Raw genomic sequence first — 18,121 nt, forward strand, 5'->3', positions numbered from 1 at the left:
GGATAACCCAACACTGAACACAGGGTGGAGATAACCTAACACAGAGTGCAGCATGAGGATAACCCAACACTGAACACAGGGTGGAGATAACCTAACACAGAGTGCAGCATGAAAATAACCTAATGCAGGGTGCAGAGTGGAGATACCCTAACGCTGAACACAGAGTGGAGATAACCTAACACAAGATACAGTGGGGAGATAACCTAACACAGAGTGCAGAGTGGAGATAACCTAACACAGAGTGCAGCATGAAAATAACCTAACCCAGGGTGCAGAGTGGAGATGACCTGGCACAGAGTGCAGCGTGGAGATAATCTAGCACAAAGTGTGTAGTGTGAGAAAGCTGTGAATTCTAATTAGGGATTTATGGTAAAACAGGCTACTTAATTTTCCGCAGAGTCACCTAAGTGGGCGTTGTGAGGTGGCACGTGTTTGCACTTGAGTGCTAATCATGGCAGCTGGTAATGAGCAACACAATTCACTGGATGTGGAAATTTGACAAGTCTCTTTTATTGCTGTAGGGAGGCTCAGGGGAGCATCAGGTATGAAGACATGCAGAAAATCCTCTCCGTAACTGATTTTTTTTCACCACTGAACATGTGCAATTTCTTGTGCTAATTTACAAATCAAACTGAGCTTTTTTATGACAATTCACCGGGCTGTGTTCTATTCTAACAAGATTGTGTGCAGTATGTGTGTTCTTCCACCAACCTCATCAATAATGCATCCCATTTTATCAAGCTTAGATGTAATGTTGGTATACTTCTGTAAGTAATCAAAAGCAATGCAAAAGAAGCACTGTGGAAGGTGATCACTGCACTCCTCACAAATGTGGAAAAATTGCATGTTTTATGCAAATGGTCTGAAATAATTAAAGAGGGAATTGTATCCCTCACAGAGTTGCTCTTTTTTGCTGAGTGATAATTTGTGTGGAAGTTTAATTGCTTTTTTTGAACTCTTCTTCAGTGGGATACATTCCCTTCTAACGAGACCAGGAGAGGCTACAGAGACGGAAGCATGTTCACTCGCTGTGCTGCTCTCAGAGAGTTACCTTAGTTACACCTGTGGAGGACACAAGCGGCACCTCCTGGGTCACTAAACACACATTGCCATCTCTTCCCTCAAGCTGTTTTCCTGACAGAGCAGTAGCAGCTGAGAGCCTGGCACCACAATGACCTGAGTTCTCACAAGTTGGAGGCAAACCAAGGTTTCATCCAGTGTGGAGAAACACCCAGAATATGATGTGAATGTGAAGTGGGTTCTCACTGAAACACAGCCATGACCTTTGGGCTCGCTAACCACAGATTGGGATTCTTCCCAAGTCTTCATGGGCAAAAAAAAAAAAAAATCCAATGAGTGCTTGAAAATGTATCCCATGAGTGGTTTGTTTAGACATACTGCGGACATGTCAGGCACCCGCTGCAAACAGGATTACACAGGACATGCTTGTCAAACAATGACCAAGCAGCAGTCCCGGGTTTCATTTTCAAATGCATCTTGACTCTCTCCAGACAATGGCTCTATTTACCTTGAGGGACAGAATCCAAGGACTGCGAGAATGTCCTCACAGAGATGAAACACACTAATCTCTCCTTTTATGTTTGGCGTATAATCGTATTCCTGCACTACACCCCCCCACCACCCCACCCCCCACTCACTCACACACACACACAGCCTTTACCAGTGGGAACATGGGAAACACAATGGATTTTGTTCTGCACTCTCTCTCATTCTCTCTATCTCTCCCTCTCTCTCTCTCATTCTCTCCTGGAGCTCATGGGGTCTCTATTCCCAGCTCTGCATCTTTGCTTTTTTTTTCCATCCTCTCCTTCTCTCTTTCTCTTCCCTCTTTCTCACTCTCTCACTGTGTCTGTGTCTCTCAACCCTTTGGCACTCACTCTGTTAAGTATAGGACACATGTTACAATATTAACACCAACTGAGCTCCGATAATTGCTCTAATTGCAAGATTGCTTTGATTCTTGTAGACATGTGGTGTGCATACTTTGAAATATCACTGTTATCTAGTTATCACTGTGTACCAAGTGCTCATGAGCCATGATACTCCACATAAAAAGTGTGCATCAGATGTTTTTACCAGAAATGTTCTCAGCTTTGGGTTCCATGAACCTGACTAACAAGACTGACAGCTGATGGAGAAGACAGTTCCTCAAAATAATGCTCCAGTGGCTACTTCCCACAAGAAACAAAGAAAGAAGAGAGGCCAAGCACCAAAGCAAAAGCCCACAAAGGACAGATGAAGAAGAGGGAAATCTGAGTTTTGGCAGCTAGGCAAGAATGAAATTGTTTATTCAACCCATCTGCAGAGATCTGGTCACCACAACAAACAATGAACACATAACAGAAATAAAAATATGTGGGCAGTTTGGTCGATATATGGCAGGTGATTCTGTGTGGAGAGATATTCTGTACTCTCACACCTCTGAGCAAGCCAGCATGTAAATAGCAAGCTTGTTAATTTTGGTGAGTCTGGCAACACACACCACGACTCCCCGGTTTGAAAACCTGTGTGGTGTGTTAGCTCCAACTCCAGCGATTCTGCAGGGACCCACTCTCAGAGTTTGTTACACTCTCGATGCGTCTGCTTCTGGATCGTGCAAATATGGCACTGTGTGTTTATCCATTATTCACGCCCCCTCCCTTTCACATGTTAAATCTCTCTCTCTCTCTCCCTCTCTCTCCCACACTCCCTCTCTCTCCTCCTCTCTTTGACTGCATACCCTACAGCCTCTGCTTCTGATCTGAATGACATTGTGAATGAGAGACCGTGAATCAGGATTGGCTGCTCTGAGATCGTTGCATCACTCAGGGGTGGGAGATCAGACAGAGGCACGGGGCAGAGGTGGAGAAGGGGGTGGAGAGGGGGTGGATGAGGTGAAGGAGGGAGACGCAGGGTCTGGTAGCCTCTGTACACATCAACTCTTCAGCTGCTTCATTCTACACCCCTGCAGGTTTCCAAACAAGCGCCTTTGATAAAATAAAAAAACAAGAACAGTGAAACAAGCACAGGTCTTTAGATGTATTGAATATGCACAGCCACAGCTTTATAACAAGGTTATAAAAAATTATATATCTCATTTCCATCCCCCGCAAACATGGGGGAAAAAAAAACACTGAACAGCTGACTCACACCAGAGTCCTGTTTGTGAAAGATGTTCAGGCTGAAGGCTGTAATCCAGTCATACATGAAAAAGCCAATAAACAGGCCCACTCCCAGGGTGGTTCTCTTTGCCACATTATGTAAATGCCCCCCTTTGTTCATCTGGAACCATTAAATTTCTGCCTTTAACAGGCTCCACCGCTGAAGCAAAAACTCTGCTCCGATTGGGGGTCAACTTGGCAGCAAGCAAAGGCGCTGCACGGGTTCGAAGGCCCGTCTGCATGAGAACGATAAAGAACTCTCTACCGTCCCCTGCTCAAGTGAGCTCATTCAGAAAATCTACTGTAAAGTTCATGGATTTCAAATATTCATGGCTCCAAAAAAATCTGTTCCCAGTTCAGATTTAAAATAAATTCTCTCAGATACATTATTCAGCGAGAACTATGGCAAGCTTCCCACAAAAATATAATATTTTATAATTAAACTAATATATTAGATACAAACATAGAGAGATACGCTCTGTTTGCTTTCTTTTTGAGGAGTTTTAGTAACCTAATAAACATATTTTTGAGATATACTCCTGGGGACATGAGTGCCAGTGGGGGCCACGGTATAGGTATAGGTAGTCCTGATCCTCCATTTCACAATCAATCGATAAGTAAATCTTTCATAAATCACTCAATCAGGGAATAAATGGATCAATCAGGCAACTTGTTATAACGTGGTGCAGTCATAAAGGCTCAATAAAACATTAATAAGTACATATTTGTCTTTAAAAAGCATTCTTAATGGTTAATGGAACATCAATACTTAATGAATACATGTTTGTAAACGTGGCAACCATAGCCCCCTGCTTAATGATGCATGTATTACCATTAATGTTGGACTAAATATCAATAATGTGTTGGGTTTTTTTTTAAAGAATGCATGCTACATATATTAATGGTTCATTTAACATTAATGACTGAACCATATTCTCAAGTGTTACCATAGACCTTTATATTCTCAGGGGGCAATTTGATTCTGCATAAAGACCCCAGATCCACACAATTGTTGGCAGGCATGCTGAGCATGTGACAATAAGGTTGTCTGTTTGAGTCCTAGAGTGGGACCCTGCTTTTGCACAGCAGTAAGGACAACTGTTCTCATCTATTTAAGAGATGCAGGTTTGAATCCCAGATGGGGTACTGCCATCACAGCCTTGAGCAGGTTATTTAGCCTGAGTTATTCGATCAAATATTCAGCTGTGTGAATGGAAAATGTCTGAAAAGGAGGCTATGTAGGTCGCTGTGGGCAAGGGTGTCCACTAGGCAAGTGAATAATGGTGACTACAATGGCTCCATTCAATTGGTTTCATTTTGTGTATGCACTTCCATGCGCTAGACACCAGACACCAAACCGCCCACCACCCCCTCTGCGTTGGAGAGCAAGCCCATAGGAATACACCACCTCCAACCTCCAGCCTTCCACTGTTCCTGCAACCCCCCCCCCCCCCCCCCCCCCCCCCCCCCCCCCCCACGCATCTCTGAAGATAGGTGAGAATGCATCGGAGCCGTCAGCAGGGATGACAAGGCATTTCAAAGCCTGCACTCCCAGGGGGATTGTGTAATGGATAGAATACCAGGAGAATCAGAGCCCATTTATACACACAGAGGGACAGAGATAGAGACCAGAAAAGAGAGAGAGGGAGAGGGAGAGAAACTCTTTCCCATAAAATCCCTTAGCGGATCCCCTGACATGGATATGCAATGTATTTAACATTGGTTATTAGGGAAGGGAAATCTTATTACTCCAGTGTGACTTCAAAGAGCACAGTAATTCTGTCTATAATAACAAGTGGATTGAACCTCGGACGTGATGTGAAATCCACCATTTTGTAAGAACAGTGACAGGCTGTGTTCTCTTTGCTGCGTGTTCAGTATGGGCCAGTGTCTTCTGTGTGAAAGTTATTTGCATTTCAAAAAAATACAGGATATTGATTCCTAATGGAGCTTTTGTTGTTTTTTTAGACTGCAAGAAACAGAATTTTTTTTTGTAAAAACATTGCACATGATGCACATTATAAAAACAGCAGTATGGGACTTGTAGTTCTGCTCTGAATGGAGGCCAGATCTGTATTAAATGAGAGTGTATGAGCATGTAATTGTGTATATGTGAGTGTGCATGTGAATCTGTGTGAGGTGGGGTAGGGTGGATGCCTTTTACTTTACTTAACTCGTCAGTTTCTTCAAACTTAGGAATTCATACATGCCAACATGTCACCAGCGAGGCTGGCATTTTCTGCGTCTCCAGCTCCTCATTCTATTGTAGTAACATCACTATATTTAAGCTCTGTGCCTCTCTACATGCTAATAGCTTCTGCTCAGCCCCACAGGCATTATGTTTTGCAAACTGAACAAACAAAATAGATATACAATACTTCCCTTACAGAAATGATCCATACCCCACAGAACATGGCAATTTTCTCCAGGACACCGAGTGCCCTTTGGGGAAATGTTGTGCCTCTCGTCTAAGGAGCCACGGTTGTGATTTCTGTAATCGATAAGTAGGCTTACAGGTGAGATTTCATTTGCTCTGTAAAACTCAATACTAAGCTGACTAAGATACCACAGAGAGAGAAGAATTGCATTGCAAGGCCCAGACTGGAGAAAAAAAAACAGAAAAAGAAACTACAGCAGCAGGGAGAGATGGGATTTGAATTTGGCATGGCACGTTTAGTTATGACTCTTAAACAGAGAAAAATTAGGAGGGAAAGAACACCGCAGTCACACCAGGCTCAGGTGCGGGGTCCCCCTCAATTTTAAACCGTGTTGATAAAGATTAGAGCCCAACTCCATTCCTGCAGCTGCAGCTTCACTTCCTGCCAGAGTGACCGGGAAGGTCAGAGCCAGGATCAATGAATTACACTAGTAACTATTAACACTGTGTGTGTGTGTGTGTGTGTGTGTGTGTGTGTGTGTGTGTGTGTGTTTATGTGTGTGCGTGTGTGTACATGCTCAAATGCTTATGTGCTTGTGTGATTGTATGTACACACATGTGTAAGTGTGTGCATTTGTGTGTGTGGGTATGTACTCATGTATTTATGTGTTTGTGTGTTTATGTGTGTGTGCATAAATATGCATGTTTTATTGATTTGTTCACACGTGGACAATAGAGATGAGCCATGGCTGGATTTACAGCTTTGTGCTTGGAGGAATTCAATGATAGAGGCAGAGGCAGCTCGGCCTTCCACTGGCGAATGCTTCCAAAAGCGATAAGGGAAATGAAGACGGTTACAGAGGAGAAAAACAAATGGCTCTCCTGTCTGATTCAAGAGCTCTGCACTAGTTACTAATGGCCTGCCTGAATCCATTATTGTGAAAATAAATATGACACGATACTGCAGGAGAGAAAATGTGTGTGTGTGTGTGTGTGTGTGTGTGTCTAGTTTGGAGTTTTCCCCTATCATAAGGAAAATGACTAAATTAACAGAATTCCTCTTCTATTGGGCAATATTATATTGGCTCAGGTCCTCAACACTTCAGCCAGGAAGGGGGTTGAAACATTTTGCAGGGCCTCTGCATACAAAATGTACAGCACCTATTACCTAAATTTATCTTGGTATACAGGTTTTATAAGGGTTTTCCAGATAAAAAATAGAAATTCTGTCTTTTTAGGCACCAGGAAAACAGCACCTCTAGTTATATAGAGAAGTACTGAATGCACTGTTTAATCCAATGGAAAAGCATTCTTAGCTAGCCTGCAGTAGTTCTCTCTTTGCTTTCAATGAGCAAGTAAAACAAACCCCTGGATTCAGTCAAAACTAGCTAAATCCTCTTCAGAGAAAGTGCTAGAAATCTGCACATCCCAAGGCAGCGAAGTGACTTTTTGCATTAAGATGGCTTTGCTGGATTTGATTGAATTCAGGGGCAGGTTTATTATAACATGGTGCCATCTTAGTCTGGAAGGGTGTATTTTATATGTTTTGATTGAATAGCATTTTCCCTTCAGAAGACTTGGCATCTTTGATTGAATCCAGGGGAGAATCTCTTTGTGAGCAGCAGAGGATTTATGGCAACTTGGTTAATGTACTTACACATGTGACATAAATCCATGACATTTTTATAATAAATCCTTCTCAATGAGTACCCATTTTCTCACCCCATTAAACATAACCTCAATGTACACAAATGTGAAAGTGAATTTGAAAAAAATTGAATCTATTCCGCTTGACTCCTACCTCTTGGAAAAGGCAACCATACAAATGCTCCTCCATCACTCAATATGTGTCAGTAAAAAAGGGCTTTGACCTCTTGTGGTCGACAAAGGTCAGACTAGTCCAATTTCTCTGCAACCAGTCCCCACAGAGAACATTTGATACAATGCAATACAGTCTAGAACAGCTATATCAAAATGACTTTAAACACCAGTGCTGAACTGAAAAAAAAATGCACGTAGCCTATATTATGGTTTAAGTGCTCGGCTAAAATAGCTACTGAACATCATAAACATTTCATTAACAGGGAAGACTCATGCATATTTAATCAAAGATAGCAATGTTGGTATCCAGCACATTTTGATCAAAGCCTCTCTCTGAAAGCTCTCTATCAATAATGCTATATAACATTATGTCTGCTCGTGTAGTCAATGCTGCATTCAGCAGGATTGGGAAGAACTCATTACTTTGGGCAATTTAACATATTTCGGAACATCATACTCACAGCAGATGTATTCACTTTAAACTTCCATTAAATGTGCAGCATTACAATACAAGACCATGGCCACAGCTTTACTCATTCTGTTTAATAGTCTAATGAGAGTATATTGCAGACAAAGCAATTTATAATAATGAAAATATGGCAGATTTTATGTGAGATTTCAGAGAGTACAATGTACATAGTACATGTTAGACATCAAAAGAAAAGGACCAATTCAAGTTAGTGTCCAGTGAGCTAGATTTTTTTTTTTTTAACATACATTTTATATAGATCTGTAACCACAGAGTCCCTAGGTGTACCTATAGTGTTGGTTGTTGTCATGTAATTGTTCCTTTCATAATCCTTAAACTCAACAAACATCTGTTACTATTTCTTTAAATGAGGGGCAAGAACTTGAAGGCACTGATGATTTTGATGTTTGGGGCTACAACTTGTATAATGATTCCCTGGGATGTAATCTCATTCCTCCTGCAATCTCTTTCTGCGGCCACCCTCAGGGACAAAGTGGTGATTACACAGCTGCATCTGGGTACCTCCATTACACTGATTAACAGCAGCGGTCCAGGCCGGTTGCTAGCACACGGGCTAGCAGTGTGGGTGGCGGCCACTGGAAGCAATGCTGGACATCTGTGCCTCCCCACCTGCAGCAGGTTGCAGGTCCCTTCAGCACTGATCCTGCCTCGCTCCTGTGCTCTGAGCAACCGATGGGTATATCGGGGGAGGAGGGCCATGTTGGTTCATTTCACTGTGTTCATTGTTCTTATTTTCAAAGTGCTTGACACTGGACAGATCGCATCACCTCAGTACCTGTTCCTCACACCCTGATGCAGTCAGTCATGATCAGTTAACCAAGTATGTGTTTAGTAGTGACTTTATCTTGATGCTCATTCATTAGCAGACACTCACATCCTGAGCATCTTTCATACTTTGCATGTCATCCATTGGTATAGCTGGGCATTTGCTGAGGCAATTTGGGTTTAACTAGCAACCTTTGGGTTACAAGCCCTGCTGCTTAACACTACACCACACAGCTGGTGCTCTTAGGAAACTGAATTATTCAATGTAGTATAGAGGCAGTATAGAGGGAGCCCAGGATAAAATTGGCGAAAATTTTTTGTAAGGACCAAACATGGTCCTTACAAAAAATATCCTAGGAGTTTCTGAAAGCTGTACTGAAACTTAGACAAATCCAAAAAATATCTGTCATATAAGACCTTTTTATAAAAAAGAGGAAGGCCTTCCTCCATAGCATGAGCCCACATTTGTATCCCTCAGCCTACCTTGACAAATGTACAATATTGTAACGCCAAACCTGGTGTGTTCTGCTTAAAAAGGAACTATACACGACTTCTCATAAACTAACTCAACCAAGAACAGAAATATCAGCAGCTGGTCACTTGACAAATGCTTAATAAATCACAAATAATTAAATTATACACTGCTTGATATGAATTGTTGATGTTTAGCCCAACATTAATTATAATAATGTGTTACTAAGGATCACCCAAGAGTTGACAGACATAAATTTCCTCAGTGGTTGCAGTTGTGGTGTTGCTATGTTGTATATTGCAATCCCAATATTCATAACTGGACTATAACTGCTATAAAGAGTCCCTTAAAAGGGAGATGGTGAAGGGAATGAAGAAAGGACACCCTACAGTGGTTCTGTTGGATGTTATGTGATGAGGACATTGAAAGGATAGTTTACCCCTCCAATAAGTGTCACAATACATGTCTGGTAACTGGAGCCTGAAATGAACTGCATGCTCTTGGGCAGAGGCTCTGTAGCAGAGACTGTGACAGATGAAAGCAGGGAAAGTCTTTAAAAGGTTAAAAAAAACTCTGCTTGATGTGTAAAAACCCAACTTGACCAGCAGCATTAAAACACAAGGCCATGGTGAGCTGGGTGCCCTTTTATGAGATGAGACAGGAGAAATGGATGTGTGTGTGGGGGGTGGGGGTGTTGGTGGTGGTGGAGGGGGGCTGATGATGAGGTTTGGGCGCTTGGGAGAGATTCTGCAGGGGAGTAGGGGGAGGTGGTTGGGAGGGGGTGTTTACAGGCGAAGAATCTGGGCTCTACTCATCAAATCAAGCAGGAGCAGTAAGAACATTTCATCATGATTTTTATTGCACCGTCACGGGCGTGTAAGCCTCACGGACGCAAACGCGCAGAGAAAATTGAGTCGAAAACAAAGGCCCGACACAAACTGCAGGAGTGCAGAACAGCCTGAGTTTCCTGACAATGCACACCTCCAGGTTTAGAGTGCACAACATCTCATTGGACGACGGCCACCTTGTTGAGCTAACATCTGAGCCGAGACAAGACTGTCAATCAATGAAGCTCTGGAGCAAGGGATTACACTGTACTGGAATGATTAGGCCTTGTTGTTCTGTAATAACTCCAGGCCCGTCTGCTTGTCACTGCCTTACAATGGCAAAACGCTGCGAATAGCCCACAGTAAAAGAACACTGTGCGCGTTTTGTTAACAAACATTACCCGCAGGATTCAATCAGAACTGCCAAGTCATTAACAGAAAATGCTCCTCAGTAGTGAATTTCTTGCTTAAGATGGTGTGTCACTTTTGCTTGAATTCAGGGGTCACTGTATAATAAATATAGCATCGTAGTCACTTGGGAGGATTTGTTTTTAATTGAGTGACTCAGTGGCCGAGTGGTATTTCTTCCTCAAAATTATTTGGTTTAGATTTAACACTAGTGTGCCTGGACTGCAGTACTGTGCTGTATAGTGGCGTTGCCCTGTGTTTTCTAAAAACCGGAAGACTGGATCCATGCAGTGGGGGCAATAATAAGATTCCGTTCTATTCTTAGGTGGCCCCTTCATCTCTGCAACAGTGTGTAAATTTGCGTTACGTAACCTGCGGAAGCCATGGTGATCCCTGCCCTAATTTGGGGTGTGAAGACGACGCCAGACGGAGGGGTGCGCGCTCTCCTGGAGTGCACAGATGTGAGACCCGCTGTCACATCCATCATGCTCCCCTTTCTCATGTTATGGATGAGCCAATCCCGCAGGTCATCCACTGCTCTTTCATCCACGAACAGCTTCAGAGCTGGGAGGCAAAGCTAAACTGCCTCAGTAGAGACAATTACATTATTTGCTTAGCAGACGCCCTTATCGAGGGCTGGAATATCATACATTTATACAGCTGTATATATTACTGAAGTGATCTGAGGTACAGCAGCACCCCACATGGGAATCTAACCAGCAACCTTTGGGTTATAAGTCCTGTGAAACACTGCTACACCACACAAACCAGTAGATACTGCTGGTTAATGCTGCAGCGACGTTCTAATAAGGCTGCCATTATGTTGTCGCAGGCTGAAGCCCTGCTTACTTAGGTCCACTGAAATGTTTCTATGCCGTTCTGTTCTGTTCTTCATCCTGATTCAGTCACGGGAAGGGACATGGAGCTAGCAGGCTCCACAATCCGCAGTTCCACTCAGCCAATTAACTCCTGCGAGGCTGAACTATCATTACACCTGTCATTAACTCAAAAAATTATTTTTGCACACTGTCCGAACAGTGCCGAATGTTAAGTGTTGTGTGACTTCTGACCAAATTCCCTGATAGCGTTGATTGCCTGCCAAGAGGTAATCTACATGCACTGCTATGGAATCATGGGGCTGATTGATCTGCCATCATTAATAACACTGGCATCAGCTGTTGCTTAATCTGCTTTAAATTATTTCTTACAAGACAAGCAGGTTTTGGGGTTATTTTTTAAATTTAAATTTAAATGATTTGCTATAAAGTAAAACATCATATGCAAATAGAATTGGATACTTCGGATTTGCCACTTCAGTCAGGTAATTTCTCTTTGCCAGCAGACTGTAATTTTATGCACATACCATTTAGTTAATTAAGACACAACAGTCGGTGTGGATGCTTCTGAGAAATTCAAGTGTGTTTACACTGAAGAAAGCTTAACCCAGACATTTTCTGTGTCTCAGTACCAATGATTGTACGACTGAACAACAGCAGGAGACATTGTGGCAGAAGTTTTGTAAAAACACATCAAAAATATGTGTCAGAGGAAGGGAAAGAAAATGTGTGTGTGTGTGTGTGTGAATGTGTGTATATTTGTGTATTTTTTGTGTGTCCATGTGGCATTCATATGACAAGGACAGACTCAGCAGGCAAAGCATCTAATTTAATTTGATAATTACCGATTTCCAAATGGCATCTAATTGAAATCATCCATCTTGTAATCATAACAATTAATCTACACTGCTAATGAAGTATATTATGCAAGTGGTATTAAACTTTGCTTTGGAATATTTCTTGTATAAGATCATCCTTCAGAGAATCAGATTAACAAAAGCCAGTCTTCCATGGATCATGAGTGCTGTAGCTTCCATGGCTGAAAACAAGTATGTTGGAACCTTGGCTATCTTATGAGGTTGACAATTATCCTTGTATAAATATTATTCTAATTACGTATTTGTCATTATTATGAGCACCATTTTAACCTGAGGCAGCTCATAAATGCATCTCTTCAATAGGCTGCAAACCCACTGCAGTACCATTTCCCAGAATCCATCTCTTTGATGCTACAAGTCTGGAGCTTGCAAGGGTATTGATCCAGCCATCTTCTGATTGAACACACAAACCACATGGTTAAAAAAACACTCAAAATAACCACAAATAACAGTGAAAAATTCAAACAATCTGAACATCTCAAATCCAGGCTTTTTTGATAAATGTGCCCTCTCCACAACAATTGATTGATAACCTGACCAAAGTGCAATGCTGATCAATAATCTGTCCACCATTGACAGGGAATCATTGCAATATATCACCTTGCCTCAGTGACATTTCAACCATCTGTTTTGGTAAACCTATATTAAGAGTGCTGTAAAATAATAAAATTTGGAAAAAGCAAATATTTGTAACGTCGGATTATTGAAAGTTTCATTTTCAAATTAAAAGTGCCCCATATCCAGGGCTTCCGAGTGGCTCATTCAGAGAGGTGTTCATCTTGACAGCAGGCTGGGGCCCATGGTTGAGATTCTACGCCAAGAATAATGACCCAGATCACACAGCAACAGAGAAAAATGTCTTTGTTCCACCAGAGATAGGAGTGGGTAGGTTGCCTCTCAGACACCCTGCCATTCATCAACCACCTACAAATTGCCCAGATGACATCAATTTGGGAGTAACGCCCATACTCCAATGAGCACCCATTCCACTGTGGTGCACTTGGTGACTTGTGGAGCGAAAAGGAGAAGCCTAACAAATAATTGCCAAACATAAAACAGCCCATTTTCACAAGCAAAGACATACCTTATATATGTATTTAGTGTTTTATTGTCTTTCCATCTCAGCATTGCTGCTCCATATTAATTTCACATGCACGGAGAATATATAGTAAGTGGGATCTACAGATGGCATGTACAGTAATATTGCAACGTCCACTTCAACACTTTCTCACCACCTTGGTTTCATTTGTTAAAGGCGTGTTTATTTTTATCCGTTTTTCCACAATATTCCCCATGCATTTTGCATAAAAATAGTGCATTATCTCCCTCTTGAAACACATTTGCTCTGCAGACGCAGCGATTTTTCACAAGCGGTGTTGCCCTGGGCAAATGAAAAACAATTCTGGAAGGATTAATCCACTCTGTCTTCACAGCACAAAGTGTGTGTGTGTTTATGTGTGCGTCGGGGAGACCCATATAAAATGTATTACTGTATACAGCGTGCACAGAATCACAGTACCCAGTTATTACCCAGAATGCATTTGGCATTGCAACAATAACCATGGGAGAATGGATGGATCTGGGAGGCAGGGTCAGACCAATCACAGATGCCAAGAGAGCTGCACTACAGTCTTGGTGTAGCTCTGTTAGGATCTGCTCGAAGAAGTTATCTTTCATCACAATTTGGAACAGTAGAAAACATCAAACAGGTGAGGTTGTGCGAGCTTTGCTTATTATCAGCAACGTGAGAGTGAGGCTTTATGAACCCCATAGTGAGTGAAGCTATCATGTACTGTCAGTCACTGTCTTTAATGAGCCAATGAGATAACTTAGCAAAACATTCTGATTCGCTGACGTCAGTGAGACACTGGTAATACAGGGTGACTCCACCCATTTGGAAGTTCACAAAGCCTCACTGTCCCACCACTAATTCTTATGCAAAAATACCATCATAAAGGTAGACATATGAGGACATAAAGGAGACAGCGGGTGACATAAAGGAGACAGCAGGTGACAGAAAGGAGCCATATGAAGACTCTCCATGTGCTCACTGTAGATTTATGAGATGGCAGGTTTGTGGGAAAATGTACAACTATATACAACACCCCTTTACTTCTTTTTCAAAGGACTCATTGAGCCACATTAGCCAAAATAAAAATTTTGGTATCAGTTAAAATGCATTGCATAAGAAAAATGCATGCATGTTTTCTGTCTCTGGTAGCTACAGTTGTCAGCAGTGGCATGGTTAACATATGCTTGCCTTTCAGTCCTTTATCCGGACAAACTCAGCATGTCCAGCCATTAGCCTTCAGCGGTGTTCATGTAACACTCTGCATGACTCCCCCCCCACCTTCCAAAATTTCACACCTTACTCTTTGCTAACCTTGAGATCACCGTAATTTGTGTTTGAGTTTATTTCACGAGCGTTGCAAATGTGTGTATATTTCTTAATTGAGTCATGTTACCTTTTAAACAGCCACATGGCCAATTGCTTGTCATTTTAGAGGTCAAAAAGGACACGTTTAGGCATAATTGAGAATTGAATTACTTGTTTTAAACACTTGTCTCGCAGAGTAATTCATTGTCAGTTTAGTTCGAATTAATTACTGCACAGACTTGCTGAATTAAATTAGAATTCCACACTCTTATTCAGAGACATGTACAAGCATCCATATTATTTTGTTTTTTTTTTTTTTTCTTTTCCTTCCATGTTGTAGTTGAAATGAAGCCATGTCCCTACATTCAGTACAGATTCCTAACACTATTCAAGATGTCACTGAATGATGAGTTATTGTTCCGTTTGACCTATGACATCATCACTGTGTGCCCCAGAGCAAAATTTGTATGTCAAGAATGGTTGCATGGCAAATGTTCCATAAAAAAAAAAAAAAAAATCCTTGATGGGGGAAATCCCTTTAGGGAATTTTAACAGTTGTCATATTATATTCTGGTTGCAGGTTTTATTAGTTTATTAGTATTGGATTAAACTACAAAATTATACCAGCTCTGTAATAAACATGATCAACAATGTGACCTGAAAAATCAGCATTGGGAGGGACAAACTCTAGTGTTTGTCTGTGTGTGTACTCTGGTGTATTGTGTTTGTGTGTGTGTGTGTGTGTGTGTGTGTGTGTGTGTGTGTGTGTGTGTGTGTGTGTGCGTGTGCGTGCGTGTGTGTGTGCGTGCGTGCGTGTGCGTGTGCGTGCGTGTGTGTGCGTGTGCGTGCGCGTGCGCGTGTGTGTGCGTGTGCACACGTGTGTGTATGTGTATGTATGCGAGCTGTGGTTGTATGTTGTCTCATGCTGTGGGGTGATGTGTTTGTGTGCTTTGTATTGTAGGTGCCCTTGAACATTCTTTGCCATTTTCGAAAAAAAATATCATCTCATGTTCACACGCTTCTGTGAAATAAAATTTAATGATCGTCGTTTGATAGTAATTGGCTCATTTCCCATTTGGCACGAGGATGCTGGAGCCGGGGGAACCCCAATACTGCAGCACCCTCCCTGGAGGAGGAGGGAGAGTGTCCTGTGTTCTACAGCGTCTACACCACTCTCATAAAGACCACATCACAGGAAGTAAATTGGCTCCGACAGAACAGGGCAGCTCAGCTTCACAGCACTCCCAAAGAATCCAGCATTCATTAAACATGCATTCACTTTGACTGTAGCTCACATTAGAGTATCTTTTAAATGCTCACTTTACCATCAAAGACACTCAAAGCCTGGAGACTCTTTGTCTCAGGTTTTTGGCCACTATACAGCTGTGTAGCTCTAGTGGAAGTGGACATTTGCACGGAAGACAATGGTACAGAAAAAACTCACTCGGACCTGTTTATAGTGTAGCAACATACTCACAGACAACACATGCTGATTCAGAAGGGATTAATCTGGCAAGAAGAACGGACTCATTAGGATGCTACCAGACCAGATGTATTTGGGGACATATGCTCAATCCCTACAGACAATCGCACATTTGCAATCATGGCACCAAAAAGAAACAAAAAACAAACCAAAAAAAAAATTCAAGACATTGGGTCTCTTTTCTGAAAAGGCAGGCTCCTCAAATATGCCCCTCCAATATTAACCATGTTCAAGAGACAATAAAGGAATTTTGAATTTTTTGGAGGAGCGTTGCTGTAACCAGATTATTTAGAATGCCTGCAAGAAATGAAAAGGAAAAGGTGTATTACAGCAGCAAAGCAGAATCCCTCACTGCACCCACAGTGTGGATGCTGTGTTTGTCTGAATCGGGTTCACTCTCTCTGTCTCTCTCTCCCTCTCCCTCTCTCTGCCCCTGTCTCTCTTCCTCCCTCACTCCCTCTCACTCCTTCTCTCTCCCTAATCTCTTCTGTACTTGCTTAAAGAGACTGTAGCCTCTTGAAGAATAACAAAAAAATGAAATTCAGTGAGTTTTAATATTATCATCCCCATAATCATCATCACCATTACTATCAGCAGCACCAGTAACATCACCACTATTAGCAACACTGTCAGGTCTGAGTTTATAAAGAGTAACACAGTCCCTATGGGATACTATCCTGCAGAGAAACACACAAAGTTCTTTCCACGTGTTAAATGAGTCGCAGAAATGCTTCTGTTCTCCCACCGACCATCCCCCACTCATCCAAGGCTATAAGGAGGTTGGAAAGGCTTAATTCATTTCTCCACCAAGCACACACTGGATTTACACACCAGTAGTGGTCCTGTTTATAGGACTAAGGTGCCCTGCTTCAGTGTGAGGGTCTAACCACCTCCCCTGAAATTTAAGCCTGCAATCCTCTGGTCCAGAGACCAGTGCCACTGATACACAGTGCAGACCCTGACAGAGGGCTTCACGGACGGGCGCACTGCTCAGATTAGCCCATGCTGAGAGGTTTATCATCTCAGCAGTTTTTAATCTTTGTAGAAAGCATGCATGGAAAAGGAGTTGTGGGAGATGAGAACTGGCATGTTGAGGAGCTATGTGATCTGTGATGTGGCTCTGTGCATCCAGCACCATGGGGACAACCTTACAAAGGAGTCTCTCTCTCACACACACACACACACAAACGCTCATTCATACACTCACACACTCAAGCATCACCTACATCAGCCACCTGGACAAGAGGGAACTCTTCACCTACACAGAGTGTGGCATTAAAAAAAACAACAACAAAAAAATCAACTTCCAATGCAAGAACAGGCAGAATGCCACAGAAAGAAATTCCCCAACAGCTGCTAGACCACTGCCTAGCTCAGGTCTCACAGCATCTGTGGCTTAAAAGGAGGGCTTTTCAAACTGATGCTCAAAGGCTTCAAAACGGCCACTCAGAGGTTTGTAGAGACAATGAGAGAAAGATTCCAGAACAAAACCTCCACCCGCCCCTCACTGCCCCCCCACCTACCCCCCACCCCAAAACCTGTGCCTTCATGCCAAGGGTCTGCCCTCATACCTTCAGCAGCCGGACGGAGGGCAGGAACGCGGCGTGGCAGAGCTTTCGGATGGTCCAGTTGAGGGGACGTGGCGTGTCCAGCTGATTCATGTCCTCCTAGAGAAACTCCCACTTCCCAGAAAGTGCGCCCTGCTCCCAAAACAGGGGGTGAAGGAATCTCTCCGGCCGAAATCCACTCGGTCTCCGGACCATGACCCACCGCCTCTCCCTGCTCCCTCCCTCCCACCTTCCCCGCCGACGGGAGATCCGGCTAGTTTGGGGCCGTCCAGAGCGTGGCGCTGAGCGGCGTGGCTCTCGAAGGCGAGCATCCGATCCTACTTCCAGCAGCAAGGCAGCCCCGCGCGCTCCAGAGAAAGCTGCACTCATGCATAGCAAACGAGCCACACAGGACTGGGAACAGCGGAGGAGCTGGGGAGGGCTGCACTGTCTTCAAGACGCGCGAGCGAGAGAGAGAGAGAGGGGGAGAGAGAGAGAGAGAGAGAGAGAGAGAGGGAGAGAGAGAGAGAGACAGGAGAGAGAGAGAGAGAGAGGGAGAGAGAGAGAGAGAGCTCTAGAGAGAGAGTTAGAGAGAGTTAGTGAGAGAGAGATAGAGAGAGGGAGTGAGTGTTAGAGAGAGAGAGAGAGGGAGAGAGAGGAAGAGACAGAGAGAGAGGGA

At 43.0% G+C, this 18,121-nt stretch overlaps 1 protein-coding gene across 2 annotated transcripts in view; it reads right to left on the bottom strand.

Moving 5' to 3' along the window:
* The window catches only part of trpm3 (transient receptor potential cation channel, subfamily M, member 3), a 120,049-nt gene extending 102,152 nt beyond the window's left edge, over positions 1 to 17,897 (bottom strand). For both annotated transcript variants that reach the window (XM_036527157.1, XM_036527158.1), the window contains exon 1: positions 17,467 to 17,897. In XM_036527157.1, the coding sequence (XP_036383050.1) occupies positions 17,467 to 17,556 (90 nt within the window). In that variant the 5' untranslated portion in view covers positions 17,557 to 17,897. The remainder of the gene's footprint in view (positions 1 to 17,466) is intronic.
* Between the last annotated feature and the right edge of the window lie 224 nt (positions 17,898 to 18,121).

The sequence above is a fragment of the Megalops cyprinoides genome, chromosome 4 (assembly GCF_013368585.1).
Source record: "Megalops cyprinoides isolate fMegCyp1 chromosome 4, fMegCyp1.pri, whole genome shotgun sequence".
Taxonomy (NCBI): Eukaryota; Metazoa; Chordata; class Actinopteri; order Elopiformes; family Megalopidae; genus Megalops; species Megalops cyprinoides.